The sequence below is a fragment of the Empidonax traillii genome, unplaced genomic scaffold, assembly GCF_003031625.1.
Source record: "Empidonax traillii isolate 1590-97213 ecotype Southwest subspecies unplaced genomic scaffold, ASM303162v1 scaffold111:size2041728, whole genome shotgun sequence".
NCBI lineage: Eukaryota > Metazoa > Chordata > Aves > Passeriformes > Tyrannidae > Empidonax > Empidonax traillii.
This window is the reverse complement of record NW_020955304.1, coordinates 1,209,124-1,223,584: the sequence shown is the minus strand read 5'-3', so window position 1 is coordinate 1,223,584 and position 14,461 is coordinate 1,209,124. Positions and strand designations below refer to the sequence as shown.

The 14,461-nt window shown below is 48.0% G+C and overlaps 2 protein-coding genes across 3 annotated transcripts in view; one reads left to right on the top strand and one right to left on the bottom strand.

Annotated features, from left to right (window-relative positions):
• Positions 1–1,199: 1,199 nt before the first annotated feature.
• MPG (N-methylpurine DNA glycosylase) lies at positions 1,200–14,116 on the bottom strand. Of its 2 annotated transcripts, none has more exons than XM_027882729.1 (5): positions 14,005–14,116; positions 10,487–10,625; positions 9,657–9,882; positions 6,443–6,647; positions 1,200–1,714 (listed from the first exon to the last, which is right to left on the bottom strand). In XM_027882729.1, exons 3-5 carry the CDS (start codon positions 9,876–9,878, stop codon positions 1,320–1,322), a joined length of 822 nt encoding a protein of 273 aa, XP_027738530.1. In that variant the 5' UTR covers positions 9,879–9,882; positions 10,487–10,625; positions 14,005–14,116; the 3' UTR covers positions 1,200–1,319. The 2 variants fall into 2 exon arrangements, with proteins under 2 accessions (XP_027738530.1, XP_027738531.1); XM_027882730.1 differs by having other exon boundaries at positions 1,200–1,620; positions 6,448–6,647.
• RHBDF1 (rhomboid 5 homolog 1) overlaps positions 4,482–14,461 on the top strand; it is a 67,812-nt gene continuing 57,832 nt past the window's right edge. Inside the window, exon 1 of the mRNA XM_027882715.1 lies at positions 4,482–4,486. The gene's annotated coding sequence lies outside the window, so the exon portion shown is untranslated. The remainder of the gene's footprint in view (positions 4,487–14,461) is intronic.

Below are 14,461 nucleotides of genomic sequence, written 5' to 3'. Positions count from 1 at the left end.
GGGGTGGGAGCTGGGTTGTTGAGCAGGACTGAAATGAGTGGCCAAGCTGCAAGTGCACGTGTTCCACACAGCCAGAGGCTGGAGCCAAGGGCACTTGGGCTTGTCCCACAGTGCTTGTTGTGTCCTGCCATTCTCCTCACCCAGGCATGGCTGTGGCTGATGGAACCAGACTGGGATCCTGGCCTGGGTTAAAGCTATCCAGGGAAAAATGAAATAGGGGTTTGTGTTTCCTGGTCTGGCTTGGGACTGCAGCCATGCCAGGGCCAGAACAAGAGGTGACAGTGCTGGTCCTGGGGACAGCAGGACTCGAGTCAGCTCAGCCTGGCCTTGTGAGGCCCCTGTTCCCACAGCTGCTCCAAGCTGCGTGCCTGGGGAAGGGCAGGGACAGCTTTACCTCCAGGGTGGCAGCTTGCAGGGCTTTGTTGTCACAAGGCTGTCAGGCTCCTCCTGCAGTCCTTCCCTTCCCCACACACACCAGCTGGGGTTTCTCCCAGGATTGCAGACTCGGGAGAGCCTCACTCGCCCACACAAACTGGGTGACACTGGGAGCTTTATCTCACTTACCTACCCAGCAGCAGAGCACGGGAGGAGCTCCAGCAGCTGGGAAAACAAACAGAACCCATTCTGGTCTCCAGGCTGGACACTGTGGATGGGTGCAGGCTGGAAGGGGTCTCTGGAAGTCTTTTGTGCAAACCTCTGCTCCAAGGAAAGGTGTCGGATCAGGTCACTCAGCAGCCTGTCCCATGGAGGTGTGAATGTCCCACAGCTCCTCTGGGCCCCTGGTCCAGTGTTTGACCACCCTCGTGGTGAACATTTTTTCCACACAGCTAATGAGAATTTCCTGTTTTCCCACGGGTGCCCATTGCCTCTCATCCTGTCTGACAGCAGCCTGGCTCTCTCTTCTCTACACCCTCCCACGAGGCAGTTGCAGACAACGGTAAGATCCCTCCTTTGTCTCCTCTCCCAGCTCTCATCCCTTCAGTCTGCCCTGCTGCCATCCCATTTTTTGACGACTCCCCTCTGCTGGGGGCTGGGGCAGTGGGAGCAGCACAGCAGCTCAGAGCTGGGAACCTTCTCCACTCACCCACTCTAATTAAGCCTGGATCCACCGGTAAGGGAAAAAGTGGCCTTCAATGTCCAAACCCAATTCAGCTCTGGCTCAGTCTGCCCTGCAAACAAACTCCACCTGGCCCCATCCATTGTAACAAAGTACATTTATTGTTAAAAACCCCCAGCCCCTGTATCTGCCACGACACAGCCTGAGGTCCTTGTACAGAGCACAGCTCAAGTCCTGGCTGGTGGCACCCTTGCAAGACTTGTCAGCTGCAAGGCGAGTGTCCCCTTGCTGCCATCTCTCTCTCCGTTTTCTTGTCCACAACACTCACAAATCTGTTCCCTCGTAAATAAAACCTGAGTGGTTTCTGTGCCCACTCCCCTCTGTTGCCAATGCCAATCCTCGTGGTGGCCACCACGTCCTGCTCCCCGGGCAGGTCCTGTCCAGGCACCATCCAGATGTCTGTGTCCTGAGTCAGGTCCCTCTGGTCAAAAGCCTTGTCGATGCCAAACGCCTGGCAGAGCCTGGAGGGGCCGTTGCAGAGCTGCCAGTCCTTGAGAAGCTTGGTGGGGGCTTTCCTGGAGGTCCTGCGCAGCTCCCTCATGGCATCCAGGCCCTGCAGAGGCTCCAGGGAGCGCAGCAGCACCGCAGCCCCTTCCCCTGTGCGGGACAAGAGCGGGCTGTTACTGCAGGGTGGTGGTTGGGAACTCCTCAGCCCTCAGCCCACAGCAGGGCTCAGCCCCGGGGAGCAGGAATTGCCTGCAGCTCCAGCCCTTTGCCCCAAGTGCCAGCCTCTGGAATCAGCCACTCACCCGCGGGCAGTGCCCTCCCCCTGCCTCCTCCCACTGTCCCACAGCTCTGTGCTCTTTATTCTGCTTTGCTCTTCCCAGCCCCACTTGATGTTACCCAGTCTTGCTACTGAGACTTGCCAGAGGGCAAGAGGTTTTTCTTTTGTCAGCACAATGTTCAGGAATAAATAAATACACATATGGTTCAGCTTTGGCACAGCTACCCAAAGCTGCTCCCAAAGCCAGTGGATTTCTAATAAACTCTGATTACAAGAATTCCAGCTAATAAAGGAGAGGAGGAATGAGTCTGGATGCTGCCAGCAGAAAGAGGCAGCTTGCAGAGTTAGGCTGGACAAAGAGACACCTGGGAAGGAGCTGCAGGCCCTGGGAGCAGCTGCTGCTGAGGGAGCCCGGGCTGCAGGTGGTACCACTCCAAACTCCCATGGGTAACTGCATGGAGTGATCCAAGCCCTCGTGCCAGGGCAGCTCTCCCAGGGCAGGGACCTGGGGCGGGACAGGCTCCACGGTGTGGCTGTGGCTGCACAGCCCTGGCACCAGCACTGCAGCAGAGGAGACCTTTCTGTGACAAGAACTGGGGAAAACTGTCAGTGTCTTCTCAGATGTGATCTGCCACCCTGCCAGGTGACGCAGGGAAACTCCTGCCCTCCCAGCTGCCTTCCCTGCTTTTGGTGGCAAAGATGAAGCAAAGATGCAGCTCTGAGCAGACATTCCCAGGGACAAGGATCCTCCAGAAGGGCATATACACTTCCTTAATATTTTCCAGTGGACAGCAGGGAGGTCTTCTCCCGACCCTGAGTGGGCGAGGAGAGTGCCTGGCACAGCCTGAGCTGCCCCACACAGCTCCCCTCGTGCCGGGGCCACCCACGGCATTCCTGCTCCAAAAGAATCCCCGCTCGCTCCCCAGCCTGGAACATCTGGAGCCCTGCTCACGCCAGGCACAGGCTTCTCTTGTGGGCACTGACAGATCCCTAAGGACCTGTGATTTCCAAAAATAGAATCCCTCTCATACTTTGAACAAATCCCACACTAAATTACCCTCCTGGGCTCCCAGGGAGGACCTGGGTTCTGGCTCTGGAGGTGCTGCCTGTTGCCCTGAACGTTCTCTGAGCCCCTGCTGCCCCCAGTGCAGCTTGGTGAAGCCAACAGCCTGATTTCCAACAGCTGTCAGCAATCTGTTCCCAGGCACTCCCTTCTCCAAGGAGGGGGATTGATGCTAATCTGGCAGCCAAAAGCTTCTTCCCTGGACTACAGTGATTTAGAGCTCAAAGGTCATTTTAGATTTTTAAGAACATGTTCCATGTCCTAATTCTGCTTTTTATCCATGCACAAAGAAACATCCTTCACATCATGTTGCTGCCTCACTTGCCAGGAACAACTCTGGGATTCTGAACAATCACTAATTACACCGCTTGCTTTCATCCATCACAAATGCAAGTGGAAACTGTGGTCACACTTGAACCCAACCGAGTCCTTGGGAGTTCAAGTGAAGAGAGACGAGCACTTGGAGAAACTGCAGGTGCTCCCAGAGCATCCCAGAGCCCTGGGAGGGGGTACCAGGCATTTCTGTCTCTGGCTGCTCTTTCTGCATTCCCACCTGGAAGTTTCCATGCTCTTCCCAGCTGTGTGCAGCAGACAATGCATTGCCCAGTCAGCAGCCCCCGAGTGTGACAGCAGCTCCCCAAGAGCTTTGGGAAGAGGTGGAGACAGCAGGGAGGAGTGCAGGGATGCCACAATGACCCACTGCCTTCTTTGCCCCCACGCCCCTGGGTCCTCCTGAACATACTTCCACATCAGAAATTTTATTTTAACTCTCAAAGAGTAGCTGAAGCCTTGCAATTCAACTCCTGCCTGGCAGAGTGCTTCATCCAGCCTGCCCTCCTCCCCCTGCCAGCCTGCAGCACTTCGCTCTCAGGGCTCACCTGGCTTTGCCCTCTGCCCCACACGGATGTGCCCCTGACACACCGGGGGCAGCAGGGCCAGTGGGAGATGCCCAAGAGTCACTCCATATAACGAGCAGCATTCAGATTTAACAACAGCCCGGAGGCCAAGGCTCTCCCCGAGCAGCCAGCAATCATAAAATGATAGTGAAGTCCCACTCCCCCGCTGTGCAGCTTCCTGCTCCTTCCCTGAAACGGCTCCAGCTCCCACTTGGAAACAGCTCTTGGCCACTGGAGAGAAGGCAATTTTCTCCTCTCTTCACCCGTGTGAGTCACTGCTCCCAGAACACTTCCTTCAAAGTCCTAGTCTAGGATCTGAGAGGCAGGGAGAAGCCCATGCAGTGTGACCCTGGGCTGAGCAGCACTGGGCTCTCTGTTTTCTGAGCTGCTCTTTCAGATCTGGCAGCAAAACGCACACCTTGGCACATTCCAGAGAAACAAATCACAGCTAAGTCAAGGAGAAGGATGGCTGGCATTTATCCTCTTCCCGAGGCAAGGGAAGCCCAACATCCCTCTTAACTCTAGGGAAAGCTCTTTCTACTAAGATTATTGTGCTGCTCAGGATATACTGCAGGATTCATGCACACTAAAAGACATTGGTTATATTTTTTCTATAAGCTCTTCTTCTCTATCATCCACGATTTCTCCAATGGCAGTGAAGCCTGCCATGGCTTCAGGCAGTTGCAGTATTTTACTCAGTGATGGGAAGAACTCTCACAGTGAAATCCCACGTGATGCAGCTTTATGTAGTGACATGCACTAAGATTTCCCCTTCCTCAGTGACAAAAAATATTGGAACCCACCCCTCAACTCACGGTTTTATGAACACAGTGCTGCTGGGGACACACTTTTCCTATCCCTCATTTGCTGAGCCTGAACTGGAGCATAAACCAATACAGCAAGCAGAGGAAGGTTTATTCCACCTGGAGTTAAAGCAGACAATGCCACAAGGCCGTGTATCCAAACAAGTGATCTCTGAAGAGCCAGAGTCTCATGAGCCAAACTCTCCACTCTAGACAAGCTCAGCAGAGGGAAGCAAGGAGGAGCAGCATGGCTCTCCCAGCTGTTTGCCTTCAGAGTGTGCTCTGTGCTGGGAAGGATGACCAAGCTATGCCACAACAAACAGGGGTTGCCAATGTTTCCTTGTGTTTTCTGCACAGCCAGATCCAAACCAGTTTCCAAGACCTGTCCCATATCCAGAGAATGCAGTATTTTTCCCTTCTACCCAGGTGCCACCACAAAGACAACTTCCTCAATCCTTTCTCAGGTGCACAGCCACAGTGTTTACTGCAGTGCCCTGGCAGAGCTGGCAGTGCCAGCTGTGCCTGCTGTCAGAGGAGCTGCACGTGTGACAGGCTGACATGGAATCCAAGCAATTCCATCACCACAGTGAGCTCTTTAACTGATTTGCTACAAAACTAAACACAGGCAGATAAGGAAAAATTTCCCCAAGTATCTATCTATCTGAAAGAAATATTTCTAGAATTCAAAGGCTAAATGCATTTTTTAAAATAAAAATTATTATTCCTAATATTTCAAACACCGGCTAATGAACCATCTGCTTTCATTATCTGAACAGATTTGGCAGAGCTTGTGTAATGAAATTCACATGTGTTCACCCCCCAGACTCCAGACCTTCACTTGGAGAGTCAGGCTCTTCCCCCACAGTACAACCCAGCACTGGTTTCCTGCTTGGCTCCTGTCCAAAGGCCAAAACCTGAGGATTAATGGTCACTCTTACACTTCCTTTCCACTTAGGAATATATAAGCTGCGGAGTTCTTTAACCTCGATCTTCAAAATGGTAAAAAAAGAAAGTAAATTGGGGTTGAGATTTTTTTTTTCTAAAACAGTGGGTTTTTACCCAGGAAATACCTGTTGCCATTTCAAGGTGGCTCATTAAGCAGCAGCTTTATTGCAAGGCAAATACTGTCACTCTTACAGGAGTAACACTTGCATGTTAAGAGGAGCTGTGGAAGGACAGTCTCAGTAACTTCCAGAATAATTTGATTAGAGCTTGATTATTATATCTTGCCAATAATAAAAGAAGATTGAAGATTCTGTAATAGTCTGAGTATTTGGATTTGGGTGGGGTTTTTTTGATTTTAAGAGACAGCAAAGCAGCTAAAATGCTCCTACACTGACTCCTTGCTTAAGCTTAGGACATCTCAGGCTGTTTTGTTTTGCCCAGCATTTAAAGCCTCTGAAGATAAAGGCAGGAGACAGAGGAGTTTCTTGTCATGAGTACAGACACCGAGATTTAGGCTGTCATTAGTGACTCCACATATTTCCTCTACATCAGCACTTTTGAGGAACAAAGTTCACTGAATCACAGGAATGAGGCAGCTCCCCAGGTCACCAAAGCTGAAAGCTCCATCCTCTCCAGATTCTCCTCCAGTTCTTAGTCTTTATTTGTGTGCCTGACCAGCTCCCACAGCTCACAGCTGTGGGACCAAACTGGAGATGGGCCCTGCTGCCCACGCTGCCTGTCCACAGGTCCACCCTGCTCCCAGATCTCAAGGAGAGACCCTGAGAGCAAATCACTGACTTCACGGAGCCCTCAGGGTCACTGCAGCACCACAGGTGCAGCCTGAAATGCCAGCCCTGTCCTTTAGGCACCGAATCTCCCTCATCCCCAGCTCACCTTGGCTGGAAACATTCACACAGAAGTAGATGCCGTAGATCTGGTACACGTACAGGGTTCCTGGTTTCATGAACATGGCCGCGTTCCGCTGAGTCTGCTTCCCACCTCTCGAGTGGGAAGCTTCATCTTCCCCACCCAGATAAGCTTCTGTTTCAACAATCCTGCCCCAGAGCTCTCTGCCATCAGGAAGTTTGCGAACTAAAATCTGAAAAGAGAGGTCAGAGTGCATCGGTTTGCAGCCCTCTGTGCAAAACAACCAGAGCAAGAGCTGTGGAAACAAAGAAGGGGGAAACAAAAGGAGCTGGTGGTACTAAACACTCCCCTCTCCATGTACCAGCACTGTCAGTAAGTTAACACCAACTTCTTCAGCTTCCACTGTTCAGGCCACAGCCCAGTACAAAGAATTCCTACCTGTCATTCACCCCACAAAACGCCTGGAGTGTCTAAATGTGGCACTGTCACAAGAACCAATTTATAATCCTGCATCCCACAGAGTTGCTTTTGTGGTTATTTTCTGTATTCTCCGTCAGTTTTAAGGCAAAAAAAGCACCACTGGTATCACCCTTGAAGCATCCTGAATGCATAATCTCTAGATCAGAAGAAATATGACAGTGGCACAATTAAATAACTGCTATGATTAGACAGTTTCTCTCCCTAGAGATGTTTCAAACAAGTCCCAGTCCCCAATCACAGAGATAATCAGCACCAGGGTGAGCATCACTCTTCTATTTCTGTGTTTGCTGTGCCACAGAGAGGGGCAGTGCAGGAGAGCTGGGAATTGGCTCCAGGCAGACAACAACAGATCTTTGTTATTACAGTGTGTTCCTTGCTGCTGGTACCTCCTTAAATAAAACAAAGCAGATGCAAGGGAAACAAAACATGACAGTGAAAAGATTCTCTTTCAAAATAAAACAACCACTAAACTTTGTTACGAAGGTTTCTGTGGTTTGACCTGGTTTCTAAACTTTGTATTTTACTTAATGTGTACGAAATGCTGCAGCTCTCAGTTTAATTAGATGACATTCAGCACTTCCATACTGGCAAACCAGCCATTCAAAAATGACCTTCAGGAAACAAAGCTTAATTCCCAACAGATGTCAGTGCTGGATGGCTAATGGAGATATTGATCTGATCCAGCATGGATGCTCCAGAACTCATTTTCCAATGCTGCAGCTCTGGTCTATCACAGTTTCCCTACAGCACCGGTCAAACTGGTGAAAATAATCAATTTATTTTGTTTAGGAAAAATGCAGTGACTTCAGAAAAGCAACTGCCTGTGAACACCCCAAAGGCAGAGCCCTGTGGCCACATCTCTCTCTCTCAGTATGATGAAATGCAGTGGTTATGCAGAAGTTATGACTTTAACTTCATTTCCCTGACTCTTCAGACACAGCAAATATTCACAGTTAAAAAATGGTGATCATTCCCAACACCTCACAGTGAACTATTTCACAGAGGTGTTTATTTCTCATTGAGGATGTATCTTGATGTCCATTTACTGCATGTAACTTTTGGGGTATTTGTTTTTTTTGTTTCCAGGAACTCGGGTATCATGAAGGTAAGCAAGACTAATATACCAGGTGTATATTAAATTTGGCAGAGTGAAGATAATGAATAGCACATTAAATTACCTTTATTGTTATCATTCTAAGAAAATAAGAGAACAGACTGGGTTGTGGGAGACTGAGGGTTCCACTTTAAAGAAAAGGCAAAATTAAGACAGAAATTCCCTGGCTTGTTATTCTAGAGGACTGAAAGGAAAAATATAGAATTAGGACTCAAACATCATTTGCCCAGGTAACTGGATGCATGAGGATATCAGAGTCATTCAGATAACAAAAATGCATCAGTAATGGGAGGCTTCAGGAATCCTCAGGTAGACCAGGACATGGGCTATGTTTCCTTAGACACCATCAGATGCTTTTCAGAGCGAGTGATGGGGGCTTTCACAAGAAAAGACTCAACTCTCAAACCCAGCCAGAGCAAAACACAAAGTATCCCTCAAAGAGTTATCCCTGACAAACAACTTTGTACCATGACCACAAAGGATGAAGTTCAGCCTCTTTTAACAAGCACTGAGGTCCAAAAATAATCTACCGGAGTTCTGCTTAGCAGGGAAAAGAGGAAACTGTGGAAAGCGAGGAAGATTGTTGGGAAGAACTGAAGAGGCAGCCAAAGGTTAAGGCTGGAAAGGCAAACCTCGAGCAGGGTGTCTGGAAAGACACGTGGAGCACCACAGAGAGGGTGAGGCAGAGCAGAGAGAAACCCAGCAGGGCTAGAAAGCAGAGCAAAGGCGTCAATGACAGGCATGACGATATCCTTAGAAAATAAGAAAAGGCCAGACACGGCAAACCAGGCCAAAACCAACAGTTTGTGCAACAAATTCCTGAAGTTATCTAAAGCCATGAGAACCCAGAGAGTCTGCTCAGCCTGCAGACAATGAAGGTATAAAAAAGACTCAAGAGGAGATAAGACCTGAGCGGTGAAACTAAACACAGTTGTGTTTAGAAGGTCTGGGGAAAACACTGGAGGAACTCCCTGCCAGGGAAACAGCAGGAGAGTTTTTTTTGAAGGGCTCACCAAGCAGAAGAGACATGTTTAATCTCCACCACTCTGATTTCCAGAGGCTTGCAGCAAGGTCCAAAGACTCCTCAAAGTGCCTGCAATGGGATAAGGGAGAAGGTCCCTGTATGACTTGGAAGCTCAGAAACGAAAGATGGGAATGGCAATATTTGGAGTGAAGAGAGTTGAAGTGTGGGACTGTGCAATCCTTGGCATAACAGGACAGAAAATGGAGGCACAGGAGATGTTGCTGATTGCAAAACATAACTTTCCACTGGGCCAAGTGAAAGCCAGAAACAAATAAAGCAATACCAGAAAGGAAAGTAAAGGGCCTGAAACAACCTTCAAACCGCAAAGTACATTACAGTGAGGAGAAAAAAAGGGAGGAAAACTCCACAAGAAACCAATTCTAAAATGTGACAGTAAACAAAACCTGGAAAACTACACACTCCTCTGACTTCATCCAAAATAGATTTGGCTACTAGTCTTTAAATTCCACTGCACTGAACAAGAGAGGGAATGAAAGCTGTACTCCTAAAATAGCCAAGCCCAGGAGTCAAATGGCAGAAAAAGAACTCCATCCTTTTACACTAAGTTATTAACTAGCACATGCTCCAGTATTCCAGCAGGAATCTCAGCATTCATGTCTTACCTGTCCCAGAAAGGACTTGGCCAGACTAACACAGGGCTGGTTGAAAAAATCAGCTTCCAGCTGGGAAGAATTTTTTTTCTGTGTCACAAAATATTTGCTGCTTTTTGGAGAACAATCTCCACCAGTTGCAGTGCTCAGGTTCTCCAGTGCATCGATCTGAGGGAAGCTGGAGCTGGTTTGGAGAGCACTTAACTGAGCCAACAGTTTTCTTTTTCTTGGCATAGTTCTAGAAAAATATAAAGACAATTAGAAATATAAAGCTTACTTAAAAGTTTCCACAAACTGCTGTTTTTATGCTTCTCTCCACCACCCTGAATCTGAAACTACAGCTCCTTGGATAACCTGTGCAAACTACAGGAGCAGGTGACAAATTTAGCTGTGTTTACAGCAGGCTGGGCAAATATTGGGCTCTACTGATAAGCAAACAGAACAGGGCAGTTTGAGTATTCATCTTCTAAGGACTGCAGATAAAAAGCAACTCTGCTCCACTTAGCACTGGAAATAAGTTTGCTGTTAGGTTGGAAAACTGAGAAATTGAAAGCAAAGGTGAACCAGTGCCATGTGCTTTTTTAACTCAAAGTAATGTAATCTTTTAAGCAGACAGGTAAAAATAGAAAACAATCAGTCCAGAAATTGTGCTGCCTCAGAAAGCCCAGGGGTTGTGTACCAATGTTTTTAAGCAGTAAGGTAGCCAGATCAGAATCTGAAACTCCACAGGACACAGAACATTTGAGCTGGGAGCTGCACCATTTACAGTCACAAACGTGTTCATCATGCTGGTGAAATGTTTCTGTAGAACCTCCCAAAAGTAAGCTTTAAATTCAACCCACCAGAAGGATGAAGAGCAGCCTGTGTTCCAGTCAACAGCACATACTTAAGGCAACTACATAATCCAAAATTATTCTTCTTCTTTGTCTGTGCCAGCTCCAAAAATCTACTGTTTCTTTTTCAGCGCTTCAGTCCTTCTACCTGTAGAACAGGAAAAAACTTATTTATTCAGTGTACAAAGCACTTTGAAATAGGCTGTGAGATTCTGGAGCTGGAGATGTGATACCAACAGTGTATCATTGGCTCAAACTCCAGAACAACTGGCAGTTTTCTGTCAGTCCAGCAAAACACCATCTCCCAGATGGGCAGTGCTGGAGATGCTCTTTAGCCTCTGTTATACAAAAGCCATGAAAGCAGCGGGGAATGCACTGAATGGATTCACAGAGAGCTGAAACCAAACTTTTAGAATTCCCCCAGTGGCACTAAATCTGGAAAGCGTCAGCGTCAAAGAAAGGACTTTGCAATGGGAATGAAAAGAAGGTTTTAGAAGGTGCCTCGTGGGTTCTGAAATTCATGCACCTGTAGATGGAAGGGGAAAAAAGGCAGAGGTTCAACATCATGCAGAATCAGAAATGGAGAAAGAATCCTACACACAGCTCAGCCTGCAAGGGAAGTATATACATCAATAATTAGCTGTTGTCACTCATTTTTCACCAGAACATCATCTTTTAAAAATGACCACAAAAACTTCCACCATCAAACCCAATTTTATCTTGCTCTGAATTCTCACAATGAAAGATCCACCAGCAACAGTTTTCCTGAACTACTGTGAAACAAATGCAGCATTGCTACACTCTGAATCACCAAGGCCAATTCCCAACAGTGTTATGTTTCACTTCAGAAGAATCCAGACACAAACATATAAAAATAGGCAGGGAAAAAAAAAACCACATTGGCATGACTGGCAGAGAGGTGGGATGATTTATTTTTTTTTTTTTTTCCCTAAAGAAAACTGCCTGGTGGCCTTTGGCAGAAGAGTCCTGCAGAGGAGAAGGAAGGGCTCTTCACACATCCCCATATCAGACTGACCCTCTGAAACACTCTGTCAAGGGAGTGCTTCTCACTGAAGACAAAACCTCCAGACTCCTCTGACAGTATTAACTGGAGCTTCCAGCTCATCAGCCACAGATAAAGACACGCTACAAACATGGCTGGTTTGAGTGGAGCATTAACTCGCTTGGTAATTTGTGCTCTTATGGAATGAGACACCAGAAACAGGATCTGAGCTGCCTGGCACCTAAATTTAATTTCCAATTAAATGATTCTTAAAAGCTGCAAGGGCTCTCATGCACATGTTCCACCAGCAGCCTCAGGGCACTCGTAATTCCACTGCTGAGGGCTGATCCTACACACATCTCAGCAACTTCAACTCTCGTTGGGAGCAGCAGTAGGAAAGTGCCAGGAGAAATGGGTCTCATGCAGAAGTGGGGGTTGCAGAACGAGGGGGCTGCAATGAGGATCATTTCAGAATCCAAAAAAACCCTGCTTGTTTATGAAGATATGAAAGATATGAAACAGAAAACCCTATGCCTCAAAGCTCACCTATGCCTTCTGTACAGGATGTTGCTTGTATGTCCAAATCCCTTCTTGCCTAGGAAAAAACACACTGTAAAAGACAGCACATACCACACAGCCAAGCTTATTTGGGAATAAAGAGACATCACCTCCTCACATCCAAGCCCACAGACAAATCCTGCAACTTTACTTTTCATTTTTATCTAGATTTTCTTGCTTGTGTAGTAAACAAATTCCACTTCTGGGCCTCAAATAACCAGCCGTGGGTTTAATCACTTCTTAAAAAAAAAAAAAAAAAAAAAGGAAGTCAGAAAAGGAAGATCAAGAGCTGACTCAGTTCTGCACAAGTGCCTGGAGTGTTCAAAGCCAGAATCAGAGAGACACTGAAAATCTGTGGAAAGCACAGCTCAGCAGCAGATACACCCTGTAGTCAAGGCACAACAGAGTCTACAGAGGCTTCTTTTAATCTAACAAGACTGCATTTGCAGGCATTTCCTTAGGTATTTAATGACCTTTCACTAAAAGGAGGTAAAAAAATGAAATCTCATCAGCAATTTGCTTGTACTTCTGGCTCACAGGTCCAGACACCCTCAAAGCCTTCCTCAGGCACATCTGTCTTCCTGACAGCAGGACGAGGTGCACACAAAACACAGCCACTTCTGGAGAGACAATTCCTCACCCCAATTCCCAGCTGCACGGATTTTAAGTGGGAATACATGACCAGTCAGTGCTGGGTCAGACCAAAGGGCTCCTCTCCCTGTACCCTGCTCTCCAGCAGAGGTCAAGAGCAGGAGGCTGGGGAAGGCCAGAATGAGCACACAGTGTTTCTCCACACATCCTCCACGCCTCCAGGCTGGAACCTTCCGACCCAGGCAGGGTGTTTGTGTGCTCAGTAACTGCGAGCTTATGCATTCCTCCCTGAGCCCCTGTAAAACAACCCAAATGGAGGAAAAAAACCTTCACAGAATTAGTTATTACTGCTCCAAAAACTCACTCATTTTGTGTGTGGAATTAGCACTGCTCCCCACACACATGAATTGCTTTACACCTGCAACTCATCACCCCCAGCCCTCTTCTCTATCACCTCAAATGAGGCAAAGCCAGCTGGATTTTTCCAGGTCCTTTACAAACCATCCTGTGGCACCCCAACGGTGACCTCCAGCCACCACCAGGGCTGCCCATTTACTCACATCCTCTTTCCTATCTTTGCCAGAACTATTTACGACAGGGAACTCCCTTATTGTATCAAGGGCTGCTCAGGTGAGGGCTTCTGTTTAAGCTTCCTGAAATCTGAGTACAGACTGTAAGCCAGACCTCTCAGCGTGTTTATTCAGACCTGCAGAGAATTCCAACATTTTTTTAAGGCATGACTTTTAACCCACGCTGACTTTTCCCCCTAGATAATATTTATGCAGCTGTGCCATAACCCTACCTTGCTGTATTTTCTACTAATTCACTTGGTGGTCAAACTTCCAGGTCTGCAGTGCGTGGATTTCCCCCTAGAACCCTTTTTAAAAATTAGTGACACATTTGCTGCTGAGACAATCATTACCACTACTATCCCTGGGGGCTTCATCTGGTTTGGCAATTTATTCCTGACTGTTTCTGCCAGTTGGGCAACTTATTCCTGCCTGTCATTCCTGTCTATTTGTTCCATAATCTTTTACACAGACACCTAATTTTAAGCCAAATCCTTCAGTGAGTTCCTGTCTGGTCTACCCTATTAGTAACTAGAAGTAAGTTAATAATGTATAGTTTCCTGGACAACAGTGTGAGATGCAGAAAAAAAAAAAACCTGAAAGAAGAGGCAGGAGAGGATATAACGACAAATACGAGTCGAATTCTCCAGAAAAAAAAAAGAAAACCAACCTTGAAAGAAGGGTGCAGGCAGGAGCTAAGGTAACCAGAAATATAAACATTAAATCAATTTCTCCACAGACAGGTTTTGACACTATGTGCAATCCTAACACCTCAAAAACATGCCGAAATGGATGCTTTTATTCACCTTACTGAGTGCTGGGGATCTCATTTCCCACCAGACATCCTTGCCATCCCCCTCCTCGCTCCCGCCGCCTCACCGAGCACCTTGAGCCTATCTGGAAACAAACTGACTCACCCTTTCGTAAAGAGCAAGGAAACGTTAAAAACGAGGGATGGCGAGAAACCTAAACTAAGAGCTTTCACAGCGCAGTGACGCTCCGTTTTGGCGGAGGACTCTCGTGATTTGGACGGGAATCAAGGAGGGGAGCGGGCGGACAAAGGGGGAAGGCCCCGGCAGTGCCGGGCAAGGCCGGCCGGGCCCACCCGGCCATGGCGGCGCCGCCGCCCGCCCGAGCGCTCGGAGCTCGAGCTCCCTCACCCGCCATCCGCGGCTATTCCCGGCCATCCCCGGCCATTCCCGGCTATTCCCGGACACCCTCCAGGCCTCCCCTCACACACCTGCCGGGCCCGTTCCCGCCGCG